Here is an 18325-nt window from a genome sequence, read left to right as displayed (position 1 = left end):
TTTAGCTTTTTAGAAAATTATGTTAATTTTTAAAATTAGAAAATTAATGCATGCTCATTATGGAAAACGTCAAGATACAGAAAAATTTAAGGTGAAATTACCCTTAATCCTGCTACTGTTATTACTTTGATATATTTCCAATTTATGTCTATATAGATACATAATTGGATTTACATACTATGCTGTTTTATATTCTGCTCCCCTCCCCACTTACATCATACCCTGATCATTTTCTTATTTGACTTAAATTTGTTGGAAAAAAATCATGTTAATAGAAGCATAATGTGCCACAGAATTTGGCCATTTTCCTTTTATTGCATATTTAGGTTAATTCCTTTTTTTTAAAACTACAAATGGAACAAAGAATCTGCTTAAATCATTCACCTTATATAAATGTGGTTATTTCCTCAGGTTAGAGTTCTCCAGGGTACCTTTATAGCTTGCCTTAAATCTTTAAAAATTTTTTAAAATTTAAAAAACTCCAAATAATTCCAAAGTTGCAAAGAGTTCCAAAGTGATAATTACATAAGGAATGCCCATACATTGTCTACATTTTTTTTCCCCTGAGCCATTTGAGGGTAAGACACGTACGTGTTAGCCTTTTCCCCTAAATACTTCAGTGTCCGTTTCCTAAGAAGAGGGGTTTTTCTCCTCCACAGCCAAATACCAGTAATTAACTTCTCCCTGCCCCTTAATGACGAGGAAAGTAAGACTGGGGCCTGTTAAGATGCTTCATGTGTCTATGGTCCACAGGTCAACCCTTCACTGATTTCCTCACTTGGAACGTTCTCTTCTCTGTTTACAATCGGATTTCAAAGCCCAGTTCAGGCCTTCCTTGTGAGAGAAGAAAACTTTCCCTGTGACTCTGGCCTGTGACTCCAGAGTGGAGTGTGGACACCATTAATTCCACCCATCGCAGAGCAGGCAGGACGATGCTTGAATTTTCGCTTCATGCTCCCTGTCTTTTTCTGTGTACCTCTCTCATCTCTCGACTGAATTTCAGGCTGCAAAAAGGCCAAGGATCATGTTTCTTTGTAAATCTCTTAACCCCTAGCACCAAGATGCAAAAGTAGATGCTCAGTAAATATTTATCACATACAGAATTGTTCCCAACAAGGGAACCATGACAGAAATTGAGAGGAAGAGATACAGAGAAGTTTAATTTCTAATTGAGAAACCCTCTTTAAAGTGGGAAAACAAGAACATTTCTCATTGCAGGAAAAATGAAAATTGCAGGAAAAATGAAAACTGCAGGAAACGTAAATACAGTAAAATATGTGGTGTTGGAAAGAAACAAAATTTACATAATCATACTGTTAAACTTTGATTATTGAATTAACCAAAACCGTGGTGTACCTATAATACTGGGAGGACTGGAGGCAGGAAAAGGGGGCGGGTTTAAGAGGACAAAATCCTCATCTGCTGTCATTGGAAATCAACTGATAATGTCTACAAGTGATGACTCAAGAATTAATATAAGAATATCAAATAAGAGGGGCACCTGGCTGGCTCAGTAGGTAGAGCATGCGACTCTTGATCTTGGGGTTGTGAGTCTCGGCCCCACATTGGGTATAAAGATTAAAAATAAAATCTTAGGGGCAGCTGGGTGGCTCAGTTGTTAAGTGTCTGCCTTTGGCTCAGGTCATGGTCCCAGGGTCCTGGGATTGAGTCCCACACCGGGCTCCCTACTCGGTGGGGAGCCTGCTTCTCCCTCCCCCACTCCCCCTGCTTATGTTCCTTCTCTGACTGTGTCTCTCTCTCTGTCAAATAAATAAATAAAATCTTAAAAAAAAAAATCTTAAAACAAATATCAAATAAAAATACCATGGGCGCCTGGGTGGCTCAGTTGGTTAAGCGACTGCCTTCCGCTCAGGTCATGATCCTGGAGTCCCTGGATCGAGCTGCATCAGGCTCCCTGCTCGGCAGGGAGTCTGCTTCTCCCTCTGACCCTCCCCCCTCTCATGTGCTCTCTCTCATTCTCTCTCTCTCAAATAAATAAATAAAATCTTAAAAAAAAAAAGAGAATACCATATGGTGCTTAATTCCAGTAGAATCAGTTAACAAAGATGAAAGTTATTGACCCTGGATGGGGGTGGGGCGGAGGGGGGACTTGGTGGGGGCGCAGAGGGGGAGGGGTGCCGAAGGCAGCTGCTGGTTTTGCATTATGAGTTTTTCAGTATTATGTGATTTTTAAACACTGCTAACACTTTGACAACGAAAAAGCCAAAATAAAGCAGCGTGCTCCATTTCTCTCTTCTCTCTTTCGTCCCACAGAGATGTCCTTGTGTTTGGTTGATGAGGTTTGCGTAGCAAGAGAAGGGTCACCTGCCCTCTCTGTGACCATTTCCTGGAGGAGCCCCCTGCTTCTGCTTAATCTAGTTCTTGTCCCCAAACCCAGTCGTCAGTTGGCACTGTCACTAATGCTTCCTGAGGGCAGAGAAGGCTCCCTGCTCTGCTGGGCTGGTGACTCTAGGGCAGAGTCCCCTCTGGGGGGGGGGCGGGTAGGCCTCTGGGCCCGGTGCGCATGGGTGGAGATGCTGCCCCCTAGTGGGAGGTGGGGGCACCGCGGGGATACCTGAGGGCTGCGGCTGGGTGGGGGGGAGGGGGCGCAGGGGTGGTAGTGCAGGACCTGTCTCACTGCACCCTAACCCTCCCAGCAGTCTAGGAGGCAGCTCTGTGGCGGAATCGGTGTTTTCTTGTCCTCCGTCTACCGAGAAGGGAACCCGACAGAAGTCATGAGACGCAGTACCCGTCCCGCCACTGGCCCCCTGACTCGAGGCCCCTGCAAAGCCTTTAAAAAGGTCAGTGCTATCGTGGTTACTTTCCCGGGGACCGGCTGCAAACATTTTCATTTTCTGCCTCTTTGGCACATATCGGAATGCCAGTTTGTGATGGCCTTTTAAGAGCCCAGAGCCTGGAGGGCAGGGGGGGCTGCTTTCTCGGGATTCCTTTCTTTCTTTCTTTCTTTTTTTTTTTTTTTTGCGAGAGAGAGAATGAGAGAGAGCACGAGAGGGGGGAGGGTCAGAGGGAGAAGCAGACCCCCTGCTGAGCAGGGAGCCCGATGCGGGACTCGATCCCGGGACTCCAGGACCATGACCTGAGCCGCAGGCAGTCGCTTAACCAACTGAGCCACCCAGGCGCCCTCCTTTGTACTTTTTATATTATATTTTATATTTGATTTAAACCCAAATCATGCATGTATGCAGGTTATATTATCTGTGACCGACTGAGCCACCCAGGCGCCCCTCGGGATTCCTTTCAAAGGCAAGGAGAAAGGGACCCACCTGCAGAGAGGGCCCTCTCCACCACGGGAGTTTTGCATTTCGCATTCACTTTCTCATCAACAGTCTAGGAGGCAGGTACCGTTAGCCCCTCACTTTGCAGGTGAGGAAAGGGACTCAGGGGGGTTAAGGAAGTCTTTAAGGTCCTAGCGCGACGGGCGGGGGCGGGCTATCAATCCGGGTGCACCTGAATCCAAAGCTACTGCGCATGTCACTCAGGGTGGGCCAACTGGAAGCCGTGCGTCTAATTCAGCTCTAGGGGAGTCTTCTTGGTCTCGGTGACAGCATGAGGAGGCACACATTTCTGTCTTCAGTCATAATCACAGGCCTGACACTGGCCGATTGGAAGCCTCAAGCCCGACTTTAGCGGGAGACTGGCTCTGGGCTGTTTTCATACTTGGTGTTGGGTGGGCTTAGGTCTATTCGCGTGGCCTCCCTGCCCCCTTGTAAGCGGTGTCCTGCGCTTGGGCCAGGCAGCCTGGCTGTAGTTTGTGATTAAGAGGCAGCACAGCCAAGTGGGGAAGAGTGAGGGCTGCGGAGTCCGCCGGGACTCAGCTGTGTGACCCTGGGCAAGTTGCTCAACCTCTCTGGGCTTCATTTAGGCATCTAAATTAAAAAAAATAAAGAGTATGTGAGTCCCTACCTTTTGTAAAGCTGTAGTCAAGAGTAAATGACAGATGCAAATCAGCTAGCAGGGCCCACCGGGTGGACGACCAGGAATCTTGGCAGCTCTTCCTATCGCTCAGTGGTCCACACAAAGGCCGACCTGCTCTGTGGCCATCTGCACACAGAGCGGGACCAGCCATAAAGCTGCCTTTCCACTTTTATAAATTAAAATTCTATCCGATGGTGGTGTTTGTTAGTTGTCCAGCCCACTGCGTTTTCGTTTGTTTGTTTGTTTGTTTGTTTTGACAATCAAACCTTGGTTATTCAGAACCCCTCAGGGCACACCGGGGTTCCAGGATTCTTGAGGATTATTTTCATTGTTTTCTAACATGCGTTGCTTCCTCCTGCGTGCTGTGGGCATCCCTTTCCCCACTACCTAATTTCTGAGACTAATATTGTCTGAGTTGGGAAACTAGATAACAAAGCTTGTTAGAATTATTTGCCAAGAGGAGTAGGGTCTCCAAACGAGCGCTCCTCCCATGAGTAGAGTCCACGGTGTCTGTGATGTTTGCCTTTTCTGCTTTTCTGCTCTGTGGTTTTCTCCGTTTTCCAGAGCCCTGAGCTTGGAGAGCAGAGGTGTTCCGGGACAGTGTTTTAGAAGAGATACGTTCAAGGAGGCCGCGTGGAAAGGCAGGGCAGAGAAGAGCAATATCATGAGCTCTGGAGTTCAGATCAGCTGGGTTTGAAGGGTTGCTTCCCCGCAGATGAGCTGGAGGCTCTTGGGCCAGCCACGGAACCCCTGTGGCCCCGTCATTCCAATGTTTTCAGTGGCGAGAGTCATGATGCACAGCTCATTTAATCCGGCACGGCGTGGCCTCGAGTAAGATAACGCAGGTAGAGTCTTAGAACAGTGCCTGGTATACAGGGAGTGCTCAATAAATGTGCATATTATTAAAGAAGTAAAAAAAGGATAAAAAGCTTCAAGATGAGATTGAGAGTGATGCCAGGGAGGTCAGCATGACTGAAGGAGGGAAGAAGAGAAAGAAATGAAATAAGAAGGAGCAAGGTGGGGCCTGAACACCAGAGATTCCTCCAAGTTTTCTTAGCGAAGTGTAAGCACACCGAAAGAGCTTTCTGAGTCAGGCTGGATGGAGAGGCCCAAGGACAGAAGGGCCGGCGGTTGTGGTCCTTCAGTAACTAGCTCATCGTTAGTGAATTGCAGGCGACATCCATTAGTGATGAGCTTTTAAAACATTACTTTCTTTGAAGGCGGAATTATTGATTGATCTCTAGATAGGTTAGGTTTTAAATGTTTAAAACAATTTTTTTTTTTAAAGATTTTATGTATTTATTTGACAGAGAGACAGTGAGAGCAGGAACACAAGCACGGGGAATGGGAGAGGGAGAAGCAGGCCTCCCGCAGAGCAGGGAGCCCGATGCGGGGCTCTACCCCAGGACCCTGGGATCATGACCTGAGCCGAAGGCAGATGCCCAACGACTGAGCCACCCAGGTGCTCCTAAAACAATTTTTTATAAAGGTTGTGGCTCTATTCCTAGACATTGGAAAAGGGAACTCTGGACAGCAGGCTCGGCTCAGTGCTCTTCTCAGGAGGAATGTGAGTCGGCTTCCCTGGGGCCATCCCGGTGGAGGAGGCCCATGGGCCAACCCATCCTCCCTGTCGCTGACGCCGTGGTACGTGGTACGGGCTTGCACACTCACCATTAGTGGAAAATCCTCAGCTCCCCGTGAGGTCGCTATTTCTAGATCCTTTTTCACGCGAGCAAAGGGCAGTTTGCAGAGATTATGCAACTTGCTCGAGACCGGTTAGTGACAGGACTGGATTCAAACTCAGGTCTACCCTACTCCCAGCTTGGATCCTGACTCATTCCACGCTGCCACTCTACCCACTCCTGGCGACAGCAGCCAGAGACCGCAGGAGGTGTGGTGGATCTGACCATGTCCTGAGGCGGACATCTGGTGGCTCGCGGGGGGTGGGGGACCCCAGAAATGCAGACAGTCAGTGCTCTGCAGGTCAGCTGTGGGCACCTCTAGAAATGGTGGGAACGTGGCAAGCCGTCAGGAGACCGGTGGTGGCCTCCGGCAATGGACTTCGTTTGAGGCTCTTCTGGACATCTGGACAATTTTGCAGGGAAATCCTCTAGACCCCAGGAGGGGCTGCCCAGGGTGGCTCCCAACCTCAGCACGGAGCTAGGCCCGCAGGCAGGGCTGGAGTCCAGGCTACTGCATTCCAGCCAGTGCCCCAGCAAGGCAGCCAAATCCAGGGCGGCTGACTCCGCGCCTTTTCCTGGGGAAAGGAATGCCGTTCCTGCTGGATAAGTCTCTGCGGGCTCCAACACCCTCCACATCACCTAATTACTCCCCCCAAGGCCAGACGTTTGCAAACCACACTCAGTGCCTCTGAAATTTCAGGAGGCCTGCAGGAAGGGCCCAAGCAGCCGGGGGCTCTGGGCCTCCACGCCCAATCTGGGTAGGACCTCTTCTTCCGTCTGTTTTATGTATTGAGCCTCCCAAGATGTGGTTTAAAGAAAAGGGTTTGTTGCTAAAAAACATTCTTTGCAAACCCTACCACAGAGAAGTCTAAAGCAGAGAGACTCAGATGAGTGCTGACCTGGCCCGGAAGTTGGCTTAGCTCCCGGAGATGCTGACTCATAAAGCACCCCCAGTTTCTTCTCTGGGACCTGAAGAACTGCCCTCAGTGGAGGAAACTAAGGCAGGGGGCTGACTTCTGAGTCCAGAGGCAAAGGGGCTGGCTCATATGTAGGGAGTAGCTCTTCCCCCCCAGTAACTTGGCCTCAAGAGGCTGCAATATCTGTAGGTTCCTGGTCCAGGCCCCACTCACAGCCTGGGTGTGGAGCTCAGCTCTGAGCTGCGTCTGGACGGCTGTGGGTGATGAGCTGCTTGGGTTCAGGCAGGTGGCTGGGCCCCGAGGCTCAGCCTACCTCCCTGCAGGCCTGTGTGTGTGTGGGGGGGGATCAGCCTCCGTGGAGGGCAGAGCCTAGAAAGGCAGAGCAGAGAGGAGTATATGAAGTGCACCCAGGTTCAAACAGAGAAAGTCACGGTCTCGGTGATGGTCGGGAATCTGGCAGGTCAGAAAATCAGAAACCAACAGGGAAGCAGATTCATGACATTGAACCCTGGTGTCATAGGGCTGCAGAGGCCATTTTGTTATCGCAGGAGCGTGTCCTGTCCTGGCAGGAGCTAGAATGCCAAGGAGACTTGCCAGGGGCCTGCAGTGCAGGGCCGTGGGGACAGCAGAGGGGGTGAGTGTGAGTGTGCGAGTGTGTGTGTGAGTGTGAGTGTGTGTTGGGCAGGGGAGAGATAGAAAAGCAGATGTCACCTCTATTGGAAGTAGTTCCTGACCCTGGACACCCTGGAGACTGTTCCCAAGCCCCAGCATTCAAACCATGCCTTTTACTGCCCCAGAGAACACTCTCGCTCCCACCCTCCTAGAAACGGTAAATCTTAACTAACATGATTGTCCCTGGCTATGGTGGTGCCTTAGAAGGGCATAGACCATTCCCGAGGCAGATACAATGATAGTCGTGAGAGTCACAATGGAGGTAAAATAAAGAACAAACCTAAAATCCAGGCCTGAGCTCTGTATACCAGCAGAGGGAAGAAGTGGCAGGATGACAACAAGAAGGTCATAGAATCCCAAAGTCAAAGGGCCCTTTGAGTCCATCCCCTCTCCCAAGGCATGAAATCTACCTCTAACATCCCTGACATGGTCGCCTGGCTTGCATTCCCACGAACAGGAATACCCAGACCCCATGTGGCTGCCCATTTCAGCATCTTCCCTCACATGGAGCGGGTCTCTCTTATGGTGCTTGGACTCTGGTTCTGGTTTGATCCCCTGAGCCTTGTGTGTGGAGCTGCAGAAGCCAAAAATCATGTCCCTCTTGAGTCTTCTCTTCCTTCCCCATGTGACTCACATTCTAGATTTTGGACATCTTGGCTACCCCCCACTGTATGAGCCCCTGATCTAGAATTTAATGCTCTGGACACATACATTTAGTAACTCCGCAGACCTCAGTACATATTGGCCAATGGTTAATGGGGGCACACACTCCTGGGTTCAAGTCCTGGCTCCACTCCATAGTAAGTTCCTTAACCTCTCTGAACTTCCATTTCTGAACTCCTCCGTAAAAACAGAACTAAAAACCACCTTACAGAGGATTAAGTGATGTGGAGCATGTAAAGGACCTCCCATGGTGCCTGGCATATGGTAAATTCTCCAAATTTTGGCAGGCCACATTGGGCTGATAGATGATTCATGCTGCATATGTACTCAACTAAAAGCCAAGTCTTTTCCACACACACTGTCAACATTTATCCCTATAAAACATCATTTTGTCAGTCCCAAGCTTTTGTGTCATCCTATCAGCATTGTTTCTGTCATCATTCATTAGTTGGCCCATCTAGCTCTGAGTCATCTGCAGATCTGATAATGTGTCTTTTAGATTTTCACTTGGGCTCTCTCTCTAGTCCACTGCCAGAATGTTCCTCAAGATTCTTTAGGTTCAGCTGTTGGGCCAGCACTCAAGTTACTCAACTGTGCTGTCATCCAGCCCACATTGGCTCCTTTGATTGAGAATTTTTTCCCCCTGGAAATTGTGAAGGTTCCAAAAAAAAAGTTAATTTGTATTCAACAAATTCCGTTTAAAAGGCTGGGGAAATTATAAAGCCTTCTAGAAAGACGTCAATCAAAAAGTGGTCAACATAAAATTTGGGCACCTGGTGGGGTAAATTTCATTTATCTAGAACATTCCCCCTTGGGGAATTGGGTGAATCCTCCGCAGTGCCAGAAAATGAGGCATTACTGCATGGCTCTTCTGTGTTTTCCCATTTGGTTTGTGCCTTCTCTCTTTTAGAATAGACACTTCTCAAGGTCAGGAGTCTATCATTTTGTATCTCTTCTCAGCAAGACAGAGAGAGGAAGTCTAAGCTTTGCACACAACGAACTCTTAACACCTGCTGACCATCAAGTCATCACCATAAAAATGAACCATTTGTATGCCTACATCCAAGCCAACAGTGGGAAACTGAGAAGGATTATTGTGAGTCTCAAGAGGGCAGAAATTACGTGTTTCATTTTTGTCGCCTTCAGGGTCCCTGTAATGTCCCAGGTGGTCCATGGTAGATACAGAACTCAGGAAATATTTTTCTGAATGTTGAATGAGTAACACAAGGGACAGAGGCCACGGTTCCAGAGTCACACCGATCCTACCCACATGCCTTCCTTCAGGTGCAAAGCACACTATTGCACACCGTCCGGAAACCCTGCAACCAAAAAGCCTTCACTGAGGGCCAGCACAAGGATGCAGGCCATAGACACCGCAAATCCTAGGGGCTGCGAATCTTTGTGGAGAGAGGACGTGTCCACAGCAAGTTACTATCAGGTATATCTGATGTACCACTGAAAGGCTAAAGACATCAGATCGGTTCCAAGGGAAGGGAGCAACACTTTTAGCTAAGGTCTTTGGAAAGGCTTCACTGCAGAGGGTAATTGGACAGGATTTTATTTTATTTTATTTTATTTTTTTAAAGATTTTATTTATTTATTTGCAGAGAGAGAGAGACAGAGAGAGAGCACAAGTAGGCAGAGTGACAGGCAGATGGAGAGGGAGAAACAGGCTCTCCGCTGAGCAGGGAGCCGGATGTGGGGCTCGATCCCAAGACCCCAGGATCATGACCTGAGCCGAACGCAGCCGCTCAACGGACTGAGCTACCCAGGCGCCCCTGGACAGGATTTTAAAGGTGGAGGGAATTGGAGAGAACTTTGAGTCAAGGGAACGCTAGGCAAGCACAAGGTGGGTTTGGGGAGTGACAAGTAGATGATTTGTCTGCAAAGGGGGCTTCTGCAGACCCCCAGCCCGCCTTTTCTTGGGGAGCCCGGGCACATGCTGGTGGAGGGGTGTGGCTAGTGGTGGTGGACTAGGTCTCCATCTGCAAAGTTGAGTGGCTCACAAAGGGGCATAAGCCATGTCCTCTACTTATCGGCATTTTCCTCTACTCTGAGTTTAAAAAGCCACTCAACAGACTATCTTTGGCTGAAGCTGCTTCCTATAGCCCAGCTGTTAAATATCATTGCCAGGCACTGCTACTTTATCAGGCAGATGGCGCAGGAGTTTTCACTTCAAATGATAAGACCTGCCCTCTGGCTCTTCCAGTGCTTTCCATCTCCAGCCCCAGCAATAACAATGCCTAATCCTTCACCGGACAGCCTTCCTGTTCCCCTCACAAAGTCATGTTACCCCCCCAAACCACTGACTCAGTAGATGCCTTCTAGGTCTGGCCTGCCTGGCTGTGCAGAGGGGCGGGCCCTTGGATGAATGGTTGCCTAGCAACATCTCTACCATGCAGAGGCGCTGATTGGGCCACCCCTCTGGGGGATTCCTGCTGAAGGCAGCCCTTGGAGAAATAGGGACATCATCTCCTTCAAGGCTAAGGCATACTGTCGGCTTTGGGGCTGCCCCAAAGTGAAACACAAAGATAGAAATCTTTTAATTAATAGTTAGCTCACGTTAAATGTTAGTTAAGATTCAATTCTTTCTATAATGTCATTTTTTTTTTCTCTGCCCTCTATTTTCACCCCCTGACTCATGGGCTTCTGGTTTCTCACTTTTAAAGAGAAACGTGCAGAGGCGCCTGGGCGGCTCAGTCACTAAGCTCCTGCTTTCGGCTCAGGTCATGGTCCCAGGGTCCTGGGATCAAGCCCCGCATTGGGCTCCCTGCTCCGCGGGAAGCCTGCTTCTCCCTCTCCCACTCCCCCTGCTTGTGTTCCCTCTCTCTCTCTCTCTCTCTCTCTGTCAAATAAATAAATAAAGTCTTTAAAAAAATAAAAATAGAAATGTGCAGAATAAGTTTAAATGCTTTTCTTAAGAAAAGTCGTGTTTAAGGTTGGTGGTTCTTTTAGACAGGCACACAGACCAAACTACCTACTCTTGTTTCCACAAAAGAAGGGGACACTTTGGAGCAACTGCCTGGTGATGCAGGTCACAGGCTAGCTTTTATGAGGGTCTCCAGGATATTGGTGTTGTACCCATCTCCAAGAATAAAAGCACTGCTGATGGTTTGGGGGATCCCATCCTTTATGGAACAACTAAGGCTACTACAGCTACTCATTGCCACCCACCCTCCCATCCCAAAACAAAAACAATACAGAATAAAACAACAGCAACAAAAAACCCAACGAAAACCAAAAACCCAAATGTCCCAAACACAAACAAACAAACAAACTGGCTAGTTGAGTCCATCTGGTAGAATAGAAAGCAAGAATATAGACTTTGAAATCTAATAGATAGGAGTTTGAATCCAGTTCTGCTACTTCCTACCTTGTGATTTTGAGCCAGTTTCTTAACTCTCTGAGCCTCTTTCCTCATCTGTAGAGTGGAAATATCAACACCCACCTTGTGGAGATCTCAGGAGTATTGCATAACTGATAGAGTACTTCCAGTACAGTGCCTGATTCCTAGTAGGCCTGCAAACATCAGTTCCCTTTCGTCTTTCTTCTGTGCCTCTGTCCTTAATCTCTACCATTCGATCTTTATCAGAAACTCTAAGCAGAGACCAAGTGCTATAACAGTCTAAATAGAACCAGGTGTTAATGAATGAGGACCATCTTTCATCTTGCTTCTGGGTTCTGGTTGTGTTTTTCTTCTTTCCCGTTTGTGGCTGGTTTAAGTGTTTGCCCTGAAATCTGACCACAGCCTGGGCTTGATAATTGACAATTTCTGGTTGAGCTTTTAAGGATGCCATAGAGAGAGAGAGAGTGGACAGAGAGGGCAAGATCTAGGTAGACAGAGGTCAAGGAAAGAATATGCAGTAATCTTGAGTTGGGGAAGAAGGAATAGAATTTTTTTTTTTTTAGGCGTAGCGGATGAAAACATTGTCAGGATTCAGGAAAACATGAGGAGTCTGTCAACACACATTTATTGAGCACCTACTATACACGGACTCAGGTTTATAATGAGATTCCAAAGACCTGGGAAACCCGATTCCTACCTTTGATTCCTGCCTTATAGTTTAAGTGGATATACAAAAGACTGAGAAAGGTCAACAGCAGGTTGCTTATAGGTGCCAATCAACCAGTTCCTAGAGGGTTTCAGGCTGAAGGAGCAATTGGATGTGATCAGTCAAGTAAGGCTTCCTGAAAGAGGCAGTTTGAGGGAGATGAGGGTCATGGGAGAGGAACTCAGGGTCTGGAATAGCAGGTGCAAAGGCTTAGTGCTAAGAGGTTGTTCCAGAGGGTGAAGAAAGCCCCTTCCTCAAGTGCTTTGGGGCTCTCCCTTCACCTTGAGCCCCCTTCACTGGCCCAGGAGGGACCTGAGCAGGGAGCTGGGCCACAAATGGTCTAACCTCGCTGGATCGGAGCACTCCGAAGAGCGGGTACAGGAAGGCAGGCACCAGGGCTGCAGCTCCGAGAGGCACGGCCTCAGACACCCAGTACACAGCGGTCACGATCAACACGTAAGCACACGCAGCCTCCTGCAAGGGGAGGAAAGTGGGCGGTTAGTCTCAGGGACAGCCGCTGCTGTGGAAAATCCCAGTGAGACCCGGGGTGGAGGCAGCAGGCACCCAGACTCAAACACGGGCCCCAGGACACAGCCCTGGGAGGTGCAAAGCTGGCCTTGGCAGGGGAACGTGGTGGATGCCTGGCCGGGCCCATACTTGGGTGTGTGCAGTAATGTCTGCTTCTTGGGTGGACCGGCCTGTGGCACATGGTCTGCAGCCACGTAGCCACCAGACTTAGGTGGCGCTTGAAACTGTGCGGGATGGGGACTGAAATGAACTCAGTGTTCAGACCCAAGATCACAGCCTCTAAAGCTGGAGTTCCCAGCTTTAACATGGCGGCAGGATAGTTGGGCGTCGAGTTGATTGGACACTAGATATTCCTGGGGTAGTTGCAAGTTGGGATCTGTTTGTGTAACCGATTCACGTGTGAGCTCTGAGACTGGCCCATTTTGGGGCTGGATAATTCCATGCTGTGGGGGGCTGTCCTGTGCATTAGGAGGTTTAGCAGCATCCCTGGCCTCTACCCACTAGATGTCATAGCACCTCCCAATTGTGACAACCACAAATGTCTTTAGACTTTGCTAAATGTCCCTTGGGGGGAAATTTGTCCCTGGTTGAGAACCCCTGTCCTTACCAGTGTCTGGTTCTCACTGCTCTGGGACTTCATTCCCCCTGCCTGATGCACAGGATGGAAACATCCCTCTGATAAAGAGAATAAAAAGTGCTATCTACTTGCAAGGGAAGGCCTGGAGTTTTCCCCAATGCCCTCACTTTGCTGGCTGTACAACCTTGGGGTGCATAGAATAAAAAAGCACAACACTGTTATCAACAACCAGCCCTCCTTAACCTCAGCCTCTAGTAATGCTGGTTGCTCGGAGTCACGCTGGACCAATGGTGTGGAGAAAGGTCACTGGCTTACTCTCGGGAGGGGTCGCTGTCCAAGGACCTTAACAATGGACTTGGAGGGCCACTGTAGAGAAGGTCCAAGCTGGCTCTGGTTTCCTCAATTTATACATAGTTCTAAACCATCTGGGCTCAGGTCTGACCTGCCCTGAGGCTGGCTGGTGATCAAGGAGCCTGACAAATCTTATTCTGTTTATCTCTCCCTTGGGTTCAGAACAGGCGTACTCAAACTCTTGCACAAAAGTTACAAAAGGTCGCCATGATCAGTGAGGGGCGTCAGGAGTGATTAACCCAGCCCGGCTGGATGGGACCTTGCTCCCTCCTGATATGCATGGATTATTGCCTTGGGGTTTGAGAAATGGGAACAGGGCCCAGCGATTGTTGACTCTAGCTCCCACTGAGATTTCCTCTGGGGCCAAAAGATGAGAGAGAAGTTAAAACTTTTGGAAGTTGCTGATAAGACAACAGAATCAGTAGGGGGGAGAAAAAAGGCTCTATTGGAAAATAATGCAACTTAGAGAAATAACCCCCTTCGTTGCAGAAATAAAACGACTTAAAGAAGTTCAAAGCCTTGAGCCCCCTTGAACTCACTTATTCCTATCTCTTCCCTGGGAAACAGAATGGCAGGTCTTAACTCCAGCTGAAGATAAAGGAGACAGCATATCTGTCCCTCCCTGAGAGCCCTTATTCCTTCCTGAGAAGCTTTAGTCTTTCTTGTCATTACAGGGCCACAAATTAAGATGGGGGGAAGGGGCCACAAGTTAAGGGAGAGGGGAAGGGGCGACAGACCAAGAGAAAGAATGAGAGAGAGAAAGATGGAGAAAAAACTTTCTCCCAGGCACCATCTTAGTTTGAATTAGGAGGATTTGGGTAAGCCAAGGTACACTTTTTGACTGTAACTATTGTTATGAATTAGAATAGGTTGGCTTGGAGGAAGTCAGCAAGCCACCTTCATGCAGCATTAAGAACAGGATAAAACACCATCATCATTTTTACCTGGACTTTCCTTAGAGCATAAGAATGGCCAAGAGACCACCTCCAGAGGCCCTTTCCATATTTCTCACCCAGTTCATGCATGGAATTTACATAAACTTCCTTTTGCTCCTTCTGAACCTTCTCAAAATTCGATGGATAAGCTTTTATTTATTTATTTATTTATTTATTTATTTATTTTTTAAAGATTTTATTTATTTGAGAGCGAGCGAGAGAGAGAGAATGAGAGAGAGAACACGAGAGGGGGTAAGGTCAGAGGGAGAAGCAGACTCCCCGCCGAGCAGGGAGCCTGATGTGGGACTCGATCCCGGGACTCCAGGATCACGACCCGAGCCAAAGGCAGTCGCTTAACCAACTGAGCCACCCAGGCGCCCGATAAGCTTAGATTTAGATAATCCTCAAAAATCTTTGTGAGGGTTGATCACAGGAATCCTGGGGTCCCACATCTGGTCAGTGTCTGGCAGTTAACATTGCTTGAACTGAATTGGGTTCCTCTGCTGGCTATCGGGTTTCTCTTCTCTGCCTATTGGAGAGGATATTCTGGAAACTCTTGACTCCTTCTCACTGCCACTAGTCAGCAGGTGTGTAGGGGCCGATGAGTATTCAGGCAGTGCCTTTAAAGGATAGTATTTTCAGTCCTTTTTGGCTTCTGTTTACAAATAAAGGAGAGAGCTCCAAAGTGACATTCCCCAAATGGGCTATTTCCTGACTCTGCTACCAACTGATGTGTAAATCTGTTCCTTTCCCGTGCTGTCCGATCACCTCAGTGATGTTCCATTCGAACTTCACTAGAAGGGGCTTGAGGCCGGTTTATTTGCTGTCATAAATGACTGCGAGGCCTTTCTGAAATAACCTTTGTCCTGCCAGGGACACTGAGGCAGGGCTCAGTTATGGACAAGCCCCTCTGGCACCCTTCTCTTCTGCAACATGGTTGCAGTCTGGGTCCCTGGCAGGGAAAAGGGGAAGGTCATTCTAATCCTTCCTAGAATGTAGCTATGGCTTATGTCTTCGAAGAACCGTCAGAATGGCAGGCCCAGAACTGCCGGCCAGGTGCCCTTCCCTCAGCTCCAGCCCAGAGCAACCAGGTCCGTTTAGGAATCTTAGGGATTAAATATCAGAATCTAAAAGTCTGATGCGTGGGAGTAAGAATGGGTGAGAGACGTTCTCTGTGTTGGTTTGTGCTTACGGTGGGCGCTGGTGACCTCAAGGTGATTTTATGTCATCGTAGAAGAAGGGCAGAGCTGTCGTTGACATGGTGACCCACAGAGAAATCTTTTTTTTTTTTTAATTTTATTTATTTATTTGACAGAGAGAGACACAGCGAGAGAGGGAACACAAGCAGGGGGAGTGGGAGAGGGAGAAGCAGGCTCCCCGCAGAGCAGGGAGCCCGATGTGGGGCTCGATCCCAGGACCCTGGGATCATGACCTGAGCCAAAGGCAGACGCTTAACGACTGAGCCACCCAGGCGCCCCGAGAAATCATCTTTGTAGGGCACCCTGGGTAAGTGGCAAGCCACCTGCGTCCAGCTCTGAGGGCACTGGTCATGCCGGGCTCCATCTAGCTGTCCCCGAGGCTGTGGGACTCACAGTGTCCACCAATGTGAGCCTACTGGGAAGCTCTGACGTAGTGGGAGGTCTACTTTCTCAAAAGGCACTTGTTCTTAAAGGGGGCGATTTTGCACCCCCCCCCACCAGCCCAGGGGATATTGGGTAGTATCTGGAAGGATTTTGGGCTGTCATAGTGGGGTGGGGGAGGCACTGTGTGCTATGGGCATCTAATGGGTGAAGAGCAGGGATGCTGCTAAACATCCTGCCATGCACAGGACAGCCCTCCCCGCAGCAAAGAATTATCTGGCCCCAAATGTCACTGGTGTGGCTGTTGAGAAACCCCCTTCGAAGTTGAAACTGAGTCTGACAGAAGGAGCTAGGCCAAGAAAGGGCAGTGTCCCTTGGTCTCAGTAAGTCCAGCTGTAAAAATCTCTTCAAAGATTATTTACAGACCCAAACAGAGCAGAGGCTCACCTGGTCTTCCTTTTCTCTCCTCTTTTTTTTTTTTTTTTTAAGATTTTTTTCTCTTCCTTTTTTAAATAACACCTGTCTTCCGTTGAATTTACAGATTATTTTGCCTACTTCAATAACTTGTTATTTTATTTTTTTCTTCTTCTGGATCCTTCTTACTAGTCATTGGTGACTGAGAAGCTCAAAGGCAGGGCCCCCGAATGAAAAGTAGGCAACACCACACCCTAGAGTCATGGTCCCCAAAGATGGGGCTGACTTGGGGGGACACAGAGGTGCCGGATACCGCCACGAAGAGGAGGGCCCTGTGTCTTTGGTGAACAGTACCTTAAGTGCATCAGACATTGAGGAAAAACAACAACAACAAACTTTGAAAAAAAGAAAGAAAAAACAAACAGCCCATTTGGACAGGGCAGAGAACTGACTAGCGTGAGCCCAGGAAAACTGTCAGCAACAATCACCGTCAGCTAATCCCAGCCTGCTGTTAATCACTCTGGGGTATTTATTCTAGTAAAGATTTAAGCCAGTTTGTTTTTTAAGACAAGCCATTCTAATCCCCTCTATTTGACTTTATAACTCAATGTTGGTTACCAAGTTACTCGGAGAGCTGCCTGGAAAATCTCTTCCCCTCCCGTAAACATGATTAACCTCTCTTAGCTTATTTTTCCTAAAGTCTCAAGGGTAGTGCCTGCAGGACAAGGGGTAAAGCCTCTGAGAGGAGGGGGAGGAGGAGGAGGGGAAGAGGGGGAAGAGGAGGAGGGGAGGAGGGGGAGGAAGGGGGGGGAGGGAGGGGAGGAGGGGGAGGAGGAGGGGAGGGGGAGGGAGACAGGAAGGGAAGGGAGGCCCTGAAGGTCTGAGAAGCCGGCAGAAGGCAGAGCCAAAGCTTTGGCATCTCTGCTTGTGCAAACCGGTCAAAAATTGGGTCATGGTCTCGAGTTGGGGGCTCTTATTTCTTTTTTATCGCGTGGTTGAAAGTCTCCGTCAAGAGCACAGAGAAGAAAACACAGAGGATACAAATGATCAAAGGGCCATATGCATGGGACTGGGGCAAGATGCCAAGCTCTGCTTTCAACGTCAAGTTCAGAGGGACTTCAGCGATTGCATTTCAAAGCGTGGTTATCAGGACCACAGACCCTGGTGGGTGCAGAGGAGCCCCCGTGGAACTCCTGACCCCCACGCCCCTGCCCGCGACCCCCCAGTCCTGCAGGGTAATCCCCTCCCTCCCGCATCCCTCCCAACCCCCCGTGTCCTTAGTGGGAAGCCTCCCTGCTCTCCAGCTCTCTCACAGAGAGCCGGTCACATGGTGACCCAGTTGAGCCCAGGACAAATGCCGCCCAGCAGCGTGTCCCTCTCCTCGGGGGCACAGCGCGTGGCCCCCGCGCCGTTCCGGCGGCCAGATGACCGGGTAGCACCCCTCAGCCGATTCAGCCGCCCCGCCAACCTCACCACTGTCTGGGGGCCACGCAGTCGGTCGGGGCCCCGGGGAGGGGGCGGAGGGACGAAAGTGGCAGCGCCGGGGGAAGAAAGCATTCGAGCCTCCCCCAGAAAGCGCTGTCCATGCCTTGAGCCCGGGAGTGAAGCACCCCATCCCTCGGCCCCCCTGCCCCCGCTGCCCCGCCTGCCCTCGCACCCCCGACGGCCGGCCCGTAGGGACCCGAGGGGACGCGCGGTACTCACGCTGCTGGGGTGGAGCACGGGCAGGGGCAGCAGCAGGAGCGGCACGAAGACGACGAGCAGCAGGTTTCTCGCCCCGAGGAGGCCCTTGAGCAGGCCCATGGTGGCCCTCGGCGCCCCCCTCCCGCCTCCCGCCGCCGCCAGGGGCCTTCGCTCCTCGCCACCCTCGGCTCGGGCCAGAAAGACTTCTGAAACCCTTGTCGGCTTCCAAGAGTCCTCCCTTGTCTTGGGGGCAGAAAAGGCGGGCAGTGACAGGTCCCGTGTGCACAAAAAGCCTGGGCTCCTTGCCTCCTGGTTTAGGTGGGATTGGGGAGCAT

General features: G+C 49.6%; 1 protein-coding gene across 1 annotated transcript in view; it reads right to left on the bottom strand.

The window, feature by feature from the left end:
• SLC13A4 (solute carrier family 13 member 4) overlaps positions 1-18110 on the bottom strand; it is a 42270-nt gene extending 24160 nt beyond the window's left edge. Inside the window, exons 1-2 of the mRNA XM_045864212.3 lie at positions 18012-18110; positions 12268-12396 (exon numbers count right to left, since the gene is read on the bottom strand). Of these exons, the coding sequence (XP_045720168.1) occupies positions 12268-12396; positions 18012-18110 (228 nt within the window). The remainder of the gene's footprint in view (positions 1-12267; positions 12397-18011) is intronic.
• Between the last annotated feature and the right edge of the window lie 215 nt (positions 18111-18325).

This window comes from Mirounga angustirostris, unplaced genomic scaffold, assembly GCF_029215605.1.
Source record: "Mirounga angustirostris isolate CCGP_5_RB_7025 unplaced genomic scaffold, mMirAng1.0.hap1 SCAF_12, whole genome shotgun sequence".
Classification (NCBI taxonomy): domain Eukaryota; kingdom Metazoa; phylum Chordata; class Mammalia; order Carnivora; family Phocidae; genus Mirounga; species Mirounga angustirostris.
Note: the sequence above shows the minus strand (reverse complement) of the source record. Positions and strands in the feature narration are given on the sequence as shown.